The sequence below is a fragment of the Stegostoma tigrinum genome, chromosome 14 (genome assembly GCF_030684315.1).
Source record: "Stegostoma tigrinum isolate sSteTig4 chromosome 14, sSteTig4.hap1, whole genome shotgun sequence".
In the NCBI taxonomy this organism is placed as follows: domain Eukaryota; kingdom Metazoa; phylum Chordata; class Chondrichthyes; order Orectolobiformes; family Stegostomatidae; genus Stegostoma; species Stegostoma tigrinum.
The window spans coordinates 36,615,477-36,631,966 of record NC_081367.1 but is presented as its reverse complement, the minus strand read 5'-3'; the positions used below and the strand labels follow the sequence as shown (position 1 = coordinate 36,631,966).

General features: G+C 40.8%; 1 protein-coding gene across 2 annotated transcripts in view; it reads right to left on the bottom strand.

The window, feature by feature from the left end:
• si:ch211-247n2.1 (calcium-activated potassium channel subunit beta-2) overlaps positions 1–16,490 on the bottom strand; it is a 58,545-nt gene that overhangs the window by 21,037 nt on the left and 21,018 nt on the right. Inside the window, exon 2 of one of the 2 annotated variants that reach the window (XM_048542531.2) lies at positions 9,118–9,228. In XM_048542531.2, coding sequence (XP_048398488.1) covers positions 9,118–9,228 — 111 coding nt within the window. Of the gene's footprint in view, positions 1–9,117; positions 9,247–16,490 lie in introns of both variants that reach the window. The other variant, XM_048542530.2, reaches the window with a different exon arrangement.

Below are 16,490 nucleotides of genomic sequence, written 5' to 3'. Positions count from 1 at the left end.
AAGGAGATGATATTCTGCTGAAGGACTTGGTCAGCCTCTTATTATCCCTATGGCCACAGGAGATTGCAATTCAGCATGCTTTGAAATGCATCTCTCCCTCTAAAGAGTTGTCATTTGAATTTCCATCGGCACTTTTTCAAATGTGACATCACATGGGTCCTCCCAGGAAAGGAACTGAATTTACTTCCATAGTCATCTTTTGATTGTATAGCCTCTTTTAAAACAAAAGTTGTGATTAAAGTTCAATGTATCCATAAGTAATTCAGGGCTGTGATCAGTTGTCACGACGAAATGGAATACACTAATCAAGAAGACAGCTCATCACCACCTTAAGGGCGATTAGGAATGGGCAACAAACACTGGTTTAGACAGTGACATTAACATCCGAGGATGAGCTTTAAAAATAACCTGATTGGTTAGATTATTTCTTACTAATTGTAAGTTTTGCCGGGAAAGATGTCTACTTTTTGTGGTGGTTGATATCGCAGAGAAAGCAAAGCACATTTTCCCTATCTAGAACCAGGTTACAGGAAATCTCAGGAGAGCCCTGTACTTGCAATGTGAAGGATGGCTGACTACTCTATCTGGGTTTCCTGTAGCCTATTAAGGGACTTGAATCTACAAATTGTGCAGTTCCGGCATTTACTGTGAGGATAAAGACTGAAATAAAACCAAACTGTTTCTGCTTTTCCTAAAAAAAGAGGGGAGTAAATTTCCTTTGCTCTTCTGGCACAGAAACAGTATTCTGCTAAATTTCTGCCAAGATTGCACTAACAGTGCATGAGATATCTGCACGAATTCACCTCCAACAGCAAAGGAAAGATGAAAATCATTAGTACTGTTCATGGCTGCCCTGTGCCATGGGATACTGCGCAGCACTTTATTAAAGGCAACTCTTACACAGAGACAAATAAGAGATTTTGCAAACCCAAAATGATATATTATCATGTTATTACAAATGAGAAAATTAATGCAATGTTAGTACTGGTGGCTTTGTTACAGCATTACAATGCTATAAATTCTTACCAGTCATGAACTTGGAACCAGTGGAAACAATTCTGTGTGGGAGATCCTAACAAATTAATTCCAATTCTGAAGAAACATCACGTCGCGTTCAAACATGTTTCTATCCCCACAGATGCTGCCAATCCTGCTATGTTTCTATTGCACTTTATGTTTTGGTTTCAGAGTTACAGCATCCACCGGATTTTGCTTATAAATTAACTCCAGTGTTATTCGCAGTTAAAATCTGCCAATAACAAAAATGTGCTTCACTACTGAGATTGCCATTTCATACAACAAGCATTGTGGAATCACATATACAACTGTCACAAATTTTATTTTTCATTTACAGCCATTTATCAAGGCAAAGAACCAGTGAGAGTTTGGATCAGTAGTGGTAACACGTTTGCCTCTGAATCAGAAGTTTGTGGTTCAAAGTATTTATGATTTGGATCATATAACTCTTCTTCTGTTCAGCTCTAAAGGAATGCTGCAGTATCAGAGATCCTATCTTTCAAGTGAGATGTTACAATAAATCTCCACCTACTGTTAGGACGGGTGTGAAAATACACAATCATACAAATGCCTACTACATTATTAACATTACTACAGCAGGGATCATTTTAAGATGACAAGCCTTGTCACATTAAGAAATGAATCTCTTATCACACTAACATCTTAACACCAAATCAAACAATAAATGTTCAGACCACAATTTAGCTGCACTACAAATGCATAATCACATATATAATGATCTACAGGTGAGTGCTTGGGAATTACAGTATATGGTCTTGAAACTGCCAAATTAAAACAGGTTGGTAATTTCAGCCCAGTTTCTTGGAGCACGAAAAGAATGGCTGAAGGTGGAAATAGGGCACTCTTTTAACACCTGGGCAAATTTAATCCTGATCTACGTGTCTTTTCACTCATGCTGATTTGAATGTTGTCTGTCTAATAACTGTACCTTCAACGGACTATCAAGTCATAAACTTCCAAAGAACAACCAGTTAAGCGACAAGTTCGACGTCCCATGGTTTTCTGATTCCCTGTCACTCAACCCGTTTCCAAGTGAACGGGTAAATTTTGGGGCCTGAATTTTCAGGCAACAATTATCGTCTTTCCCGATGAGTTGAGGTAATCAGATCCTCATGTACTTGGTAGGACACAGTCAACCCATAAATTATTTTTAATAATAAAAACTTTTTTAGAACAACACCAAACTCATCCTCAGAAGCCTTCCTGAAACATACAAATTTGACAGCATCTTCTTCTCGTCCTGTTTGGATATGTTAGAGACCCTGGTACTTGTGAAATTCTGGACAATCTCCCGCCACTTGCCATCGATAGCCTGGGCCTTACACCTCCCCTCGTGCAGCGCCGCAAGTGGCCAATCCGAGCGTTGCAGGAGCGCTCCAGGTAAGTTCTTGAACTGGCGCCCCCGGATTTTAGAGGTTACAGTGTAGTAACAGTTAACATCATAAATTGATTGAACGTATTTATTCCTTGGGTTTTGTGACTTGACAGTTTAACAAAAAGTGCTGACGCGATGGCTGAGTTTTTTTTAATTTCAAAGTGGGGGAGCTGGAGAAATATTCACCTTCAGGATCCCAACCCAGTGCCAAGAGAGTCGCCATTTCAAAAGAACATGACCAATTGGTGGCCAGGAGTACGTTTGGTGCCCAATTAGGGACGACGGAAGTGGGATGTAAGTGAAATGACAAGGAGGCAAAACATGTTTGAAAATAATCCAGTACGTATTACTTTGGTATCAGAGATAATGGGAACTGCAGATGCTGGAGATTCCAAGATAATAAAATGTGAGGCTGGATGAACACAGCAGGCCTGTGCTTATTTAGGGAGTGATGGCAGAAGAAGAGGGCCACTCTGCAAGCAGGACAGTAGGTACTGACGTCAGTACAGCACACTCTTTAGTGATGCATCCAATGAGGTTTTCTTTTAAGGATTGTCAGCAAATTGCAACATTTATTTCCTGTGTTCATCAAAAAAAGGCCATTCAGTCAATCCAAACAATCTTGGTTGGAAATGGCAGAGAAAGTGGGTCGAACGAGCCTGTTGAGGAGAGTATGGATTAAGTCTTAGTTTAACAAACTTTCTGTAGACTGGAAAGTTAGGTGCAGCATGTCACCGAGATATTAGACTTCCATTCTCCAGTCACAAGTACGTATCACCTGAGGGGCATAGTCCTCCAGAACATTCAAAATGTGTGTGATAAGTACAGAAAGTGCTGAGGAAACTCAACAGGTCTGGCAACATCTGTGGAGAGGGAGACAAAGTTAACTCTTTGAGTCTAATATTACTTTTCTTCGGAATTATCCATGAAATGTGCACCACCACGTTTCAGACTTTGAGTAAATGTTTATCCATAGAGAGAAAGTTCAACATCTTTGAGTCATACCCAATATCAAGGTCAGTGTTGCAGCACCCTGTCTGCCAGACAGTGATCAATGCAACAAACTAGCATTCAGTGATGATGAACAAAAATAAATGCCAGGTATGCCCTGCTGGTTGCCCATTCTAACATTCAAAAGGATCATGAAAATGGCTGAGATAAGTGAAAGGGACATCCCTTGTGGGGCAGCCTGCATCATCAATTGACCCATTGGCACTTCTGATGGAGATGCTACCAATGCATAAAGATTTTATGGCAGTAGTTACTCATACATTATTGCAGGTGGGCAACCTGATGAACCACCTAACCTAACACATGGGATGGTTCCCATTGGCATCTCCATTATAACACACCTGATGACTTCAGTCACACAGATAACTCCCTACAGTTGCAGCTGAAATCAGAGGCCTTTGCAAGGTAATCTTACAATTTGCTCATTAGGGGACCATTTTATACTTTTGATATGTTTAAACTAATCAATGTATTTTAAAGAACAGAATCATAATTGCAACCATAATGCTTAAGAGTAATAAGTTAAATGTAGATAAATTATGAAGTGGGGAACCAATGCATGTGTATGTGCGAGTTTTCATAGTGCAACAGCTTGAGACCACTCTTCCTTTATGGGGACCAGTGAAACCTTCGTGACTCATCTGCATGGTAGATTCACACTCTTTACCATTGAAATGAGAGGTTATGAACTACTATTCTTACAGGATGAAGGGCTTTCAAGAAAATGTGTTTGGACATCTTTCCATCCTGATAGGTGTCTTGAGGGCTAAACTGGATCTCTACATAACTATCATTGGAGACACACCTGAAAGATTATACCAAAGGGTGTTCTCTTATTAGTCAAAGTAGTGCACTGCATCTTGAACAACCCAGCAGTCTACTCAATTGGGTCCTTTATGTTGACATGTCAGCAGTTGCAATGCCTTTGTGCCTTGTGGGTGTGAAGAGTGATGTACACAGCAAGTAACAATGGTAGTGGAGTGCACGTGAGTTCCTCTGGGTTCCTTCCTGAGAGAAGCAATGACATTGGCAAGCTGAAGATGGTGGGTGTGGAAACAAAGGCCATGGGCAAGACACAAAGAAAGAACGAACAGAAGGTTTGGTCATGTGAGTAAGAAGTCTATGGCTAGAGAGCCAGGAAGAGGGTTAGAGCAAGCATGCAGTTACTGAATACCAAGCCAGATTGACTTGGTAGCACCCCTGAGCTGGAGAGGTCTCATGGAGATTGAGAGAGAGAAAGAGAGAGAGAGAGAGAGAGTGACAGAAGGGCAGCAGCTAGGATTTGGAGCAGATTTGGACTTGTGGGTCAGCATTGAAGAGGCATGGCAAGGATAGCACAGATCATAGTCACAAGGTGATAAGAAGGCTGGGAGTGAGTCAACAGCTGCAGATGACCTTCTGAGCAAAATTAGTTCAGGAGACCACAAGAAGAGGAAGATCCCTTTCTGCCAAGGAAGCCAGGTAAGCAGTGTTACACGGTCATGAAAAAAGTTAGTCATAGGAATTCCTCTAACTGAGGCAGATTACTCAGGGATCAGGAATTAAACTCTAAAACCTTAACTTGATCAATGTGCAACAACCCGTGAATAACCATTATAAATAGATCATTCACTAAACTGAACTAATATTTGTAAAAAGAATGCAGTCAGTGGAATAAAGAATCCCCCTTTAATAATCTACGCAGTGTGTGTTTAAATCACCTGTCACAGATGAACGGCCTTTGTCCCTCACATCTTTCCATGTAGTCTGTCAAAGGGCACGAACAGACACAGCACCTGCAATTGCCTAGAGAGAAGGGAGTCATGCAGCTACTAAATACCATGCACACACCTGGAGGAGACTCTTTGGTGGTCGCACATCAGCTAAACTTCAATAGAGTGGAATTCCTTACCTGTCAATGAATGCCCTAGCTTCTTCGCCTATGGGCCTGACAGCCATGTGGATGCAGTTGACAGTAGGTGCAGGAGTAGAAATAATGGCCACTGGTGCTGCTTCTGGACACAGCCCTGTCCCCAACCCAAGAACAACTACAACATCCTGACCAAAAGCCCAGAAACCTGAGGACAGTAGACCCCCTAAAGCTGGAAGCCCTGGATATTGAGCCAGAATGTATACACCTGTCCTGGACTCTGGTTGACATTCCTTTACATTTGAGAAAGTTCCATGATGAAAGTAAATCCTAGTGATTGCTGTGCCTGTGTAGTACAAAAGGTGACCAGGTGCCCCGTCCACATGGCATCCATTATTTTCAGTAAGCTGTTTTGGTCATCTGCTTGAGACATACTGTGAGGTTAGCTGCTGCCCCAAGGAATGAACAAAAGGCAATCTATTTCAGTGAAATGGTCACGTTGCAGGTTACTGGCAGGACGTGTGGATCTGTCTGATGGTGATAGAAATATGGATAGTGGTATTATCGCTGGACTATTAATCCAGAGACCCAAATAATGTTATGGGGACCAGGGTTCAGGCCCCGCCACTGCAGAAGGTGGATTTGAACTCAATATATATCTGGAATTAAGAGCCTAACGATAATCATGGAACTGTTGTCAATTGTTGGGAAAAACTCAACTGGTTCGCTAATGTCCTTAAGGGAAGGAAACCTTCCAACCTTACTTGGTCTAGCTGACTATTAACTGTTCTCTGGGAAATGGACACTAAATGCTCCCCTAACAAGTGATGCCTACATCCTGTGAATGAATTGAAAAAAGGGTGGTTCTCCACACAGTGAGGTTAGGTAACTGCACCTCCTCCACAATAATACTCAATGCTGGAGCTCACAAGATACGACCTCAGCCCCCTACTGTACTCCTACAACTATGTTGCCAAATTCTGAATGAATGCCATCTACAAGTTTGCTGACACCATCGCCACAATGGGATGGATATCTATCAACAACAAGGCAAAATACAATCGAGACGTAATGGACTTGGTGACGTGGTGCAATGTAAACAATTTGTCTCTCAACATTGGCAAAACTAAAGAACTGATCATCGACTTCAGAGAGAAAGGATGAGAACACACTCTCATCTACACCAGCAGAATTGATTTTGAGAGAGTGAAGAGCATAAAGTTCCTCGGAGTGACAATAACAACGACCTGTCCTGGACTTCCCACATAGATGTGACAGCTAGGAAGGTACAAAAATGCTTCTTCTTCCTCAGGCAACTCAAGAAATTTGGCATGTTCATAAGGATCCTCACCAACTTCTGCAGATGCACCATTGAAATCAAACTGTCCAGGAGCATAATGTCCTGGTACAGCAACTACTCTGCCCAGGACTGTAAAAATCTACAGAAGGTGGTGTGCACAGCCCAGGCCATTACAGAAGCCAATCATCCATCCATGGACTCTACTTATATGGCTTGCTGTACAGAAAGGCAGCTAACATCATCTAAAACCCATAGCAATCTGGTAATGACCTCCTATAACCTCTTATTTCAGACAAAAGATACAAAAGCCTGAACACACGTGCAAGCAGGTTCAGGAATGGCTTCTTTCTGGCCACCATCAGACTGTCGAATGGACTCCAAACTCAAATAATGTAACCTGTATGTCTCTAAATCTTTTTGACCTGTACATCTTTTGCTTGCTGTGATCTGCCTGTTTCACTCGTAAACAGAGCTTTTCATTGTATTTTGGTACATGTGGCAATAAAGTCAATTAATTAGTTATCACTAAACCTAGTTCTGCTGCCATTTTCCTTGAGAGGCATGTCTTTATGTGACATTGATACCCTTCTAGATTCAGAAAGCTAACTTGTAGTTGATATAGCCTATCTGGAAGACATTGCCTTTGTTCTCTCCCACCAGTTTGCCAAAAACCTCTGCATACTTCAATGCCACTGATCTGTACTTATTGTATACCATTGCTTGTCATTGCTTCTCATCTTTAATTTAAGCAGTTGAGCTCCATCTTCATATTTGACCTTCTTGCCTCTAGAAACAATGTTAAAACTGTCTGGGTCCCCCTGCTTTGTTGCTGTAAATTCATGCCTTCCAGGTATGAGTGCTGCAGCGCGTACACAGTTTCTTGTCTGCTTCCTTTGTACAGTCATTGGTCACATTGTCATACTGCCTGAGCAACTCTGTGAACCATTGCCTGTTTAATGATGTGAAGTAGACTATCTTCATGACTTCCGCTGGCCTGTCACCTCCTCCCAAGGCTACAACCCTTCACATGGCTGCACTATAAAAATGTTTCTGTTACGACCTGGCCCTAGGTGAGTTTCCCCAATTCACAATGGCTCCAGATGGAATACCCCACACTATTATTTGACGAGTGAGGGGGTTGATTTGGCTCCCCTCCTTTTTCAACCAACCCCTCAGTTGTTTGCAACAAGGTTAATTTAAAAACAGATTTCTTTCCTTGTGGGTACAATTCTCCCAGACCCGTGTCTACTTGTGTTTTACAAGGAGACAATTTAACAAAAGAAGTGAGTTTATTAAATGCTACACATGAGAATAAATGCTAATATAGCACATGTGCACACAAAGTTGCAATAAGAAATGAGCCCTGAAAGATGAAAAAAAATGTTAGAGTATGGATCATTTTCTGAATTGTTCATGAGGAGCTGATAGTTCAATACTGTGGCCGTTGCAATGGAGTTTACTGGTATCATTGACATTAGTAGCTGAGCAGTTGGTTTCAGGATCCTTAGGTTTGCAGATTGGTTGAGATTCTGTAGTTCTGAACATGTTTGAATTCCTGCATTCAAGGTGAGACAGAGTCATGTTGTTTCCCTTTTGATTGGCTGCTAGTTAGCTGACCTCTAGTACTAAATAAAGAAAATATCTTTACCTGCAACACAGGGATGACGAGGGGATAGCTCTTCAACTGTGACTTTCTCTGTGTGCTAACATTCAAACCCAGGGTGATACTTACAAGCCTTAGTAGCACACTCAAGTAGAGATGAAACTTGTTTTTTAATGGCTTGTGTATCCATCAAGAGGGGGAAAAAATTCACACAAAAATATTTGGGGCATAAACTGTAAGGGATGGCTTGCTGTTGAGGCAAATGTCATCAACCCTTTCTTATTGCTGCAGTTGCAACTGATGACAGTCCCATCTGTTTGAAGTTTCTTCGATACTTTAGCTGTTATATTCCATCAGTCCCACACAAATCTTTGCCAGCCACCGATTTTACACCAGCAGGCATTTTGTTTCTGTAGCAGTCCTCTTTTTCTAAAAAAAAATGAATTAAGGGCTGCAAATACCCATAGGATTTTGGGGTTCTGAGCAGTCATTGTAACACTTCCATTCCTTTAAATGGCCATTAATTACTTCAGGTCTAAACTTAAGTACTGAGTGGTTGAAATGCCTGCTGAAAAATTGTGGGGATCTGGGACTATGTTGGAAAGCTATACACCTCACCTATGTGGAAGATTTCTTACTCATCCACCTCAGATTTTGAAGATCAAAACTCCAACCCAGAATTTCTAAATATTTCTACCCTGAAATTTGAAACAGTACTTGCAAACTGTAAACCTCTTAATCTGATAACCCGACAGAAGCTTTCAGATAGAAAGATGGTCTTTGTAGAATCTGCTGGAAGTGAATTTTGATGCCACTAAAGGGACAGATATTTGAAAGTTTTGATATTTGTTGAGGTCCTGTTCCCTTAAATGACTATTGTATCACTCCCTGATTTACTACTTAAAAGACAGGAAAGAGGAAAGACAATAATTAGCTCTTACCTTCCTTGTTGCCCTCTGTATTGTTGCCTGGACCACAAAAACATCGTAGGCTCTGCGCGACTACTGGTATATCTCACCGAAGAGGAGGAAATCACATTGTGCCGAAGGGACCTATTGAAGGGAAAATCCCTGAAATGCATTAGAACAGATCAGTTTTAAAAACTGAAGAGTTTTGCAATCTCTCTGCAGCTAAGGGACTTTAGTCATGTAACAGGCAGCATTCATTTCTAGTTTCTCATCCTCTTCTCCCTTAATGGGTTATGCTTTCCAAGCAAAGTTGTTTTGATTATTTGATACAATGTGTTTATTAGGAACCACCAGTTTGCTACCATAAAACTGCAGCTTCATTATGATTTAAAGCCCCATCCTACACAGGTTTCCTGATTGGTCCTGACTGGAGAAGCCATAGCAACGTATTGAGGCACACAGGTGCTCCTATGCAACAAATCATTGCTCATGTGGAAAGTAAACTTTGTGGCTTAAGCTCCCTTGTGTTGATTAAGAGCTCTGGTTTACAATGAGGCCCAGTGGGAAAACATCTAAAGGGTTGGAGACAGGAAATCACTGGGCTTCTGGAGAGTTTGTGGATTAAAGCCAAAGCACTAACTGAATGAATGCAATTCTGTAATCGTTCAGGAATCTCCTTCCTAATATTTTCCAACAGGGGCAGGAGCATGACAAGCTTATTTACAAATTATATCATGTGTGGCGCACTGCTTCAACACCTTTTTGATAGCAAGCAATGTCACTGGATTGAATGCACTGGTGTTTGTAACATGAGGGACAATCTAATGAATCGCAATATCAAGGTGTTCATTCATGTGTGCTCTGTCCGAAGGTAGACCCTTTGCTAATTGTCTGCTGATTCTTCATACCAATCAGTTTTCTTGATAGCTTTTGTCATTGGCAGTTTACTCTTGTCTTCTAGTTTTGGGGCAGGGCAAAAAATCAGATCCCACATCTACCTCAGACATAATTGTTGGTTTTATTCTCAGCCACATGCTAGCCATCTAGCTAACTGAACTAACTGGCCCCAGTTAGCTAGATATTTTGCAAAAAAAAACATTTTGGTATGATACCAGTGATCGAATAGAAAAATGCAGTATCTATGAAAATAGATTATTAAATTATAGAATTTTTTATAACTCACAATGATTAGAATAACAGGCATAAGTCAACCAAGTAAAAACGATTGTATTTGTAATTTTACAGCTATCGAAAGATTAGAGTCTTTAATAGCCCACAATTAATGCACCTGTCCTTGTACCAGCCTAAAGTTAAAGCTTATGAGAGCACATTGTTCCTTGCTATCGTCAGCAATTGGAGTGCATCATAAACTAACTTAAGCGATTATGGTTCATTTTGATATGGAAAGCTGAACAGGTGGGTACCAGGTTGAGTGTCCATTCCAGCCATACAATGATTGCAGCGAGAGGCCAATTTGAATTTCGGTGCTGAAACCATTGTATAAAACAAACTAGTTTTCATTGCTTCTCATGCTGTTGATAGGCAGGTTGACCTTTGGGAGGATATGAAATTCAACATGGTCTGCAGCAGAATGGGAATTGGAATCTTTGGTGGTTAAACTCAACAAGATATAAATGGCAAGGAAATTTAACGTATACTCATAATTGCAAGAAAGATGAATTTATCAAAAATTAGGAAATGCAAAACTTTAAAGAAAATAAAGACAAATAAACAAATACCAGAGCCAGCTTGTGGGTGGCATGGCGGCTCAGTAGTTAGCACTACTGCCTTACAGTGTGAGGGACCTGGGTTCAGTTCCACCCTTGGGCAGCTGTCTGTGTGGAGTTTATACATTCTACCCCTGTCTGTGTGGGCTTCCTCCCACAGCCTGAAGATGTGTAGGCTAGATGGATTAGCCATGCTAAATTACCTGTAATATTCAGTGATGTGTAAATTATGGGGACGGGTCTGGGTGCGATGTTCTGAGGGTTGGTGTGGACGTATTGGGCCAAAGGGCCTGTTTTCATACTGTAGACATTCTATGAACTGTTTTCAGTTCTCTCTGACTGCAAATATGGATGATTTTAATTAGTACTACAATAACCTCCTTCCAATCTGTAGTACCCATGGTTTGTGGATAGGTTGATGAAGTGGCAATGATAACACTGATTGAAATGAAAATGACAGAGGGACAGGCTGTTCCCACACTGCAGTTTAGACGAGTGAAAGACAACTTGGTTGAAACAAGTGGGACCCTGAGGGCCTTACAGGGTAGATGCGGAGAAGATATTTCCTCTTTTTAGAAATCTAGAACTTGGGATCACTATTTAAAAATCAGGGTTGCTATTTAAAATAGAGATAGGTGACTTTTTCTCTCAGAGCATCCTAAGCCTATGGAACTCTCCTCTTGAAAATCTGGTTGAAGCAGAGTCTTTGAATATTTTCAGGGCAGAGGTAGATAGTTTCTTAAGTTAGGTTAAGCACAGGCTTGAAAGGTTGCCAGAAAATTTGAGAATGTGGGTTTGAGGTTTCAATAGATCAGCTGTGATCTTATTGAATGGTTGAGCAGGCTTAAGGGCCTGAATGGCCTACTTCTGCTCTGAGCTCATATGTTTGTATGGGAGCGTTAATTATACAAGTAAACACCTACTTAATATTTTAACTGGGGCTGAGCCTAGCCTTGGCAGGAGTGCTAATCAAGTCAAGTTTGTCCAAATGTCATAATCTTCACTGTTACAACAGCAAATTCTTTACTCAATTTTCATTCTGCTACTATCCCATTTACAAGTGTAAATTTGCCAGATGAAAATTGACTCTTGAAAATGTAATTCTCTTGAAATGGGAGGACAGAGACTGGGCATTTTGAGAGAAAACAATTAGAAAATGAAGCACTCCTCCTCTTTTACCTGATTATCACCAGGTTTACCGCTGAAGAATGCAAACTAAATTGTCCTTTCCAGACAATTCAGATCCTTACAATAATGACTGCACCAATGGGAATCAAAACAGCAGATTCATGAAATTTTTCTGATGAAGGGTCTAGGCCCGAAATGTCAGCTTTTGTGCTCCTCAGATGCTGCTTGGCCTCTGTGTTCATCCAGCTCCACCCTTTGTTATCTCAGATTCTCCAGCATCTGCAGTTCCCGTTATCTCAGATTCATGAAACTTGTGTGTCAGTCTCCGCAGTTATTTAATGGCTGTAATTACTTTTAATCAACCTGTTTGGATGTGATATTATACATCTCTAGGATAGGGGAACTTGAGCCACCTGGATCAAAGTTAGGGACACGATCACTGTACAACGAGACCCCCTTCTAATTTGCAAAGTTTCTTTCTTAAGTGGTAACAGCTGTGTAACACATTTTGAGTGAATTCTCAGCTGTTTAATGAATGCCCAGAATTTGCCAGCACAGTTTCTGCTTGCTGATAATGTGTGACACAGATACTTATACCCTAACCCCCCATGGCTTTATCCAGCCTGCTCCATGGCAGGTATGTGTGGAATGCCTCACTGCATGTCTAACCAGGAGATTGGGCAGCAGAGACCTGCAAGGCATATCCACTTCTGCCACTAGCATGTGTTGTGCGCCCTGTGCAGGTGGGAGAGGGCTGAGAAGAGGATAATGATTTGCTGTGTTTGCGCAATGATCTGCAATCTACAATTGTATATTTTATCAGCAACTAATAAAATATGCAAATAAAGATAATGCTTGCACTTAATAATGGAGTGAAATGCGTGTTTATTATCTTAATATGACATGACTCTATTCAAAAAGAAAACTGTGTGTTGAATATCAAACAACCTATAATATGTTTAGAGTTAACAAGATGTAGAGCTGGATGACACAGCAGGCCAAGCAGGAAAGCTTTCCTGCTCCTCTGATGCTGATTGGCCTGTTGTGTTCATCCAGCTGTATACCTTGCACCTTGTTATCTCAGATTCTCCAGCATCGACAGTTCCTACTATCTCTATAATATGCTTAGATTGTGTCTTCTGTTCTTGCCTGAAGTCATGTCCACCTGAGCTCCACAATCTTCACCATTGGCAGAGAAAGGAGGCATGTCCTGAATCCCACCTAGAACAAGGATTGATCCACACTGCCTGCCCAACCAATTAGTCTCTCCAAGGAGACTAATTTGCTGTGGCAACGTATACTTTGATGTGTGTTGTAACCTGGTGCTGCAGATATTGATGGTAGAAACTCCAATTTATTTCTTCACATGGCTAACAAGGAGTCTCTGCCTCGCTTGGTGCCTGCCATTGGTGTGTATTGGAAGAATTTGTAAATTATCTCACAACCTGTGGTGGTGACTGACTGCTGTTTGTGTGACTAGAGGCCAGTTTCCAGTGATATACCACAGGGTCAATGCTGGTTCCCTTAGTGGTTGTGAAACATTTTAGTGATATAGCTGAAAATGTGAATGTTGATAGTCAGTTGTGGATGACATGAAGATTGACTGAGTGATTAGTAGTGAGGAAGAAGGTCTTAGGTTACAGGAAAATATAGATGGATCAGTCAAATGGGCAGATCAGTGGAAGATAGAATTTAACCCTGTAAAGTGTAAAGTGTAAAGTGATGCACATCAGAAGAAGTAACAAGACAAGGGAGTACTCAGTAAATTGCAGGAGACAAGGCACCTCACCGAAACAGAAAGATCTTGGGTTGCTTATCCATAGATCCCTGAAGACAGCAGGACAGGTTAATAGGGTAGTTAAGAAGGCATATGGGATGCTTGCCTTTATCAGTCATTGCATAGATTACAGGGGCAGTGACGTTACATTGGAGGTGTAGCTGTACAAAACTTTGGTTAGGACATTCACCAGGATGTTGCCAGGGATGGAGCAGTTTAGCTATGAAGATAGGTTGTATAAGTTTGGGGCGTTTTCATCAGAGCGGAGAAGGTTCAGACGGGATTTAATTGAGGTGAATAAGATTATAAGGGCACAGACAGGGTGGATAGGAAACATCTGTTCTTCTTAGTTGAAGGGTCAGGAACAAGATTTTTAAGGTGAAGGGCAGGAGGTTTATAGGGGATTTGAGGAAAACAATTTCACCCAGAGGGTGATGGGAATCTGGAATGCAGTGTCTAGGAGGATAGTGGAGGCAGGAAACTTCACAACTTCTAAAAAGTACTTGAATGAGTACTTGAAGTATCATAATATTCAAGGTTATGGGCAAAGTGCTAAAAAATGGGATTAACATAGACAAGTTGGTGCAGACTCGATGGGTTGAAGGGTTTCTTCTGCACTCTATGACCACATTATGAAAGCACTTTGCTTGGCTTTTGAGATGTGGAAAGGGACTTGAACCCAGAGCTTTGGCTCAGAGGCAAGGATGCTATCTATTGCACAACAAGAATCCCAACACAGTACTAAGAAAAGAAAACTAATAAAAGAAAACTAACAAGTATGAATGTATTTTGAATAGATTCCAGCTATATTCCAGTTAACTTCTTATGAAAATTTGAATGAGCTTGCTTCTACAGTGTTTGTTTTTATATTTATCTGTCTTTCTCCTTATCTGCTGAATAAAGTATTATTAGTAATTATCTTAAGAAGTTTACATCAATGTTAATGCCACAAAATAAATCTCTAGCATATAGTTAGTTTTCAATCATGGCAAAGAGAATAAAATAATACGCTCAATTTCTGTGTGCACTGGTACTGCAATAGTAATGTGACAATAGCAGCTAATGCAATATCACATCATTAAAGTGTCCATACTGAGCTAATATTCATGTGTCTACACTGATGGTTTGATTGTGAAATGTGATATGTAGTTCAGATTTGACATTTAGCTGGTTAATGGAGAAATATTCCAATTTAGCCACATGTAATTGGAAACGAGAGCATAGGCCTGCTGTTTTATAGTGTTAATGGACAAAAGAAAGTGACACGGAGGCTGTGCTGTGAGAGTACAAAGACAAATGTTTCATTATGAGCTGATACTACTCCATTAACCAGTGGCCAGCAGAAACATCCAATGTATGATCTGACGTGATTCCCATTTGATACGCTCTATTTCTTGCAAATGCAGTAGTTGCTCTCTCTTTTGCATCTACAGCGCAGCCCAGAAGAGAAGGTGAGCAGCAAGATAAAATGTCCTCTCTCTGAATATTCTCTTGTATACCTGCCTGGGTTCAAGTGTTAATGTGCTGTGACAGTTGCAGGAAAATAATTATCCCCTACTTACCTTGTGTTGAAAATAAAGACTCTGAGGTTGAGCTGGCTTGTTCTCATTCAGATGTTTCGTCAGCATGCTAGGTGACATCATCAGTGGATCCTCCGATGACGCTATGTTGTTCTATTCTGCTTGAAATTTATGCTGTTCGGTCCATCACGGTGAGCAGTGTCATTTCCGGTTTTGATCTGCATGGGTTTGTACTTGGTGTCCACTTCTATATGTTTGTTGATTGCATTAGGGCGTAAAACCATGCCTCTAAGAATTCCTGTGCGTGTCTATGGTTGGCTTGCGTAATGCAATCAACAAACATATAGAATTGGACCCTCTGTGCAAACCCATAGAGATCAAAACCGGAAATGACACTACTCATTATAACAGGCCAAACAGTAAAAATTCCAAGCAGATTAGAATAACTTCGCTTCATCGGAGGCTCCACTGATGATGTCACCTAGCATGGTAACCATCTGGACGAGACCAAGCCAGATCGGCGAGCAAGTCAACGACTTCACCCACAACCCGAGTTACAGATTTTTGCCAAAACTTTGAATAAAGACTCTATCACTCTGAAAGCTCAGCCAATCAGCATGTGGCCAGGTAAAAGAGAAACAAAAGGACTGTCTCTCTCATCCTGAATGCTGAAATTTAATCATGGCTGAATAGAATCAAACCTACAGAATTTCAATCAATCTGCAAAACTAAGGATTGATAAGCTGATTGTTCAACTACTAATACCCCCACCTCAACAGCTGCATCAATGCTGGTTCCCTTAGTGGTTGTGAAACTATCTAACTCAGTCTCTGATTTATATATCAATTTTTTTTTAGAAAGTTGTCTCTTTGAATGTGTGTGTGTTGCATTGCTAATTCTTCTCACATTTAGTAATTAATTCATGTACTTTTCTCACTCATAAATTAGCTCCCTTTAAAAAACATAAGTTCATTTGGGTCTGGGTAATGAATTACCTAAGGAAAGGGATCAATTAAAATCATCCTTCTTGTGACCAACTGAGTAGATGCATGGATAAAGCATCAAAGTCAGTTCATCCTTTCTCACTTGGGAGCTTAACAATTTTGGGTACACCTTTGGAACCGTAACAAATTGGGGATCCTTAAACAGGATCTAAACATTGCAATATGAACCAGAGTAGGCCCCTCAACCACTTAAGCTTGCTCCATCATTCATTAAAATTGTGGCTGTTCTGATTACTCCACTTATTTGCTT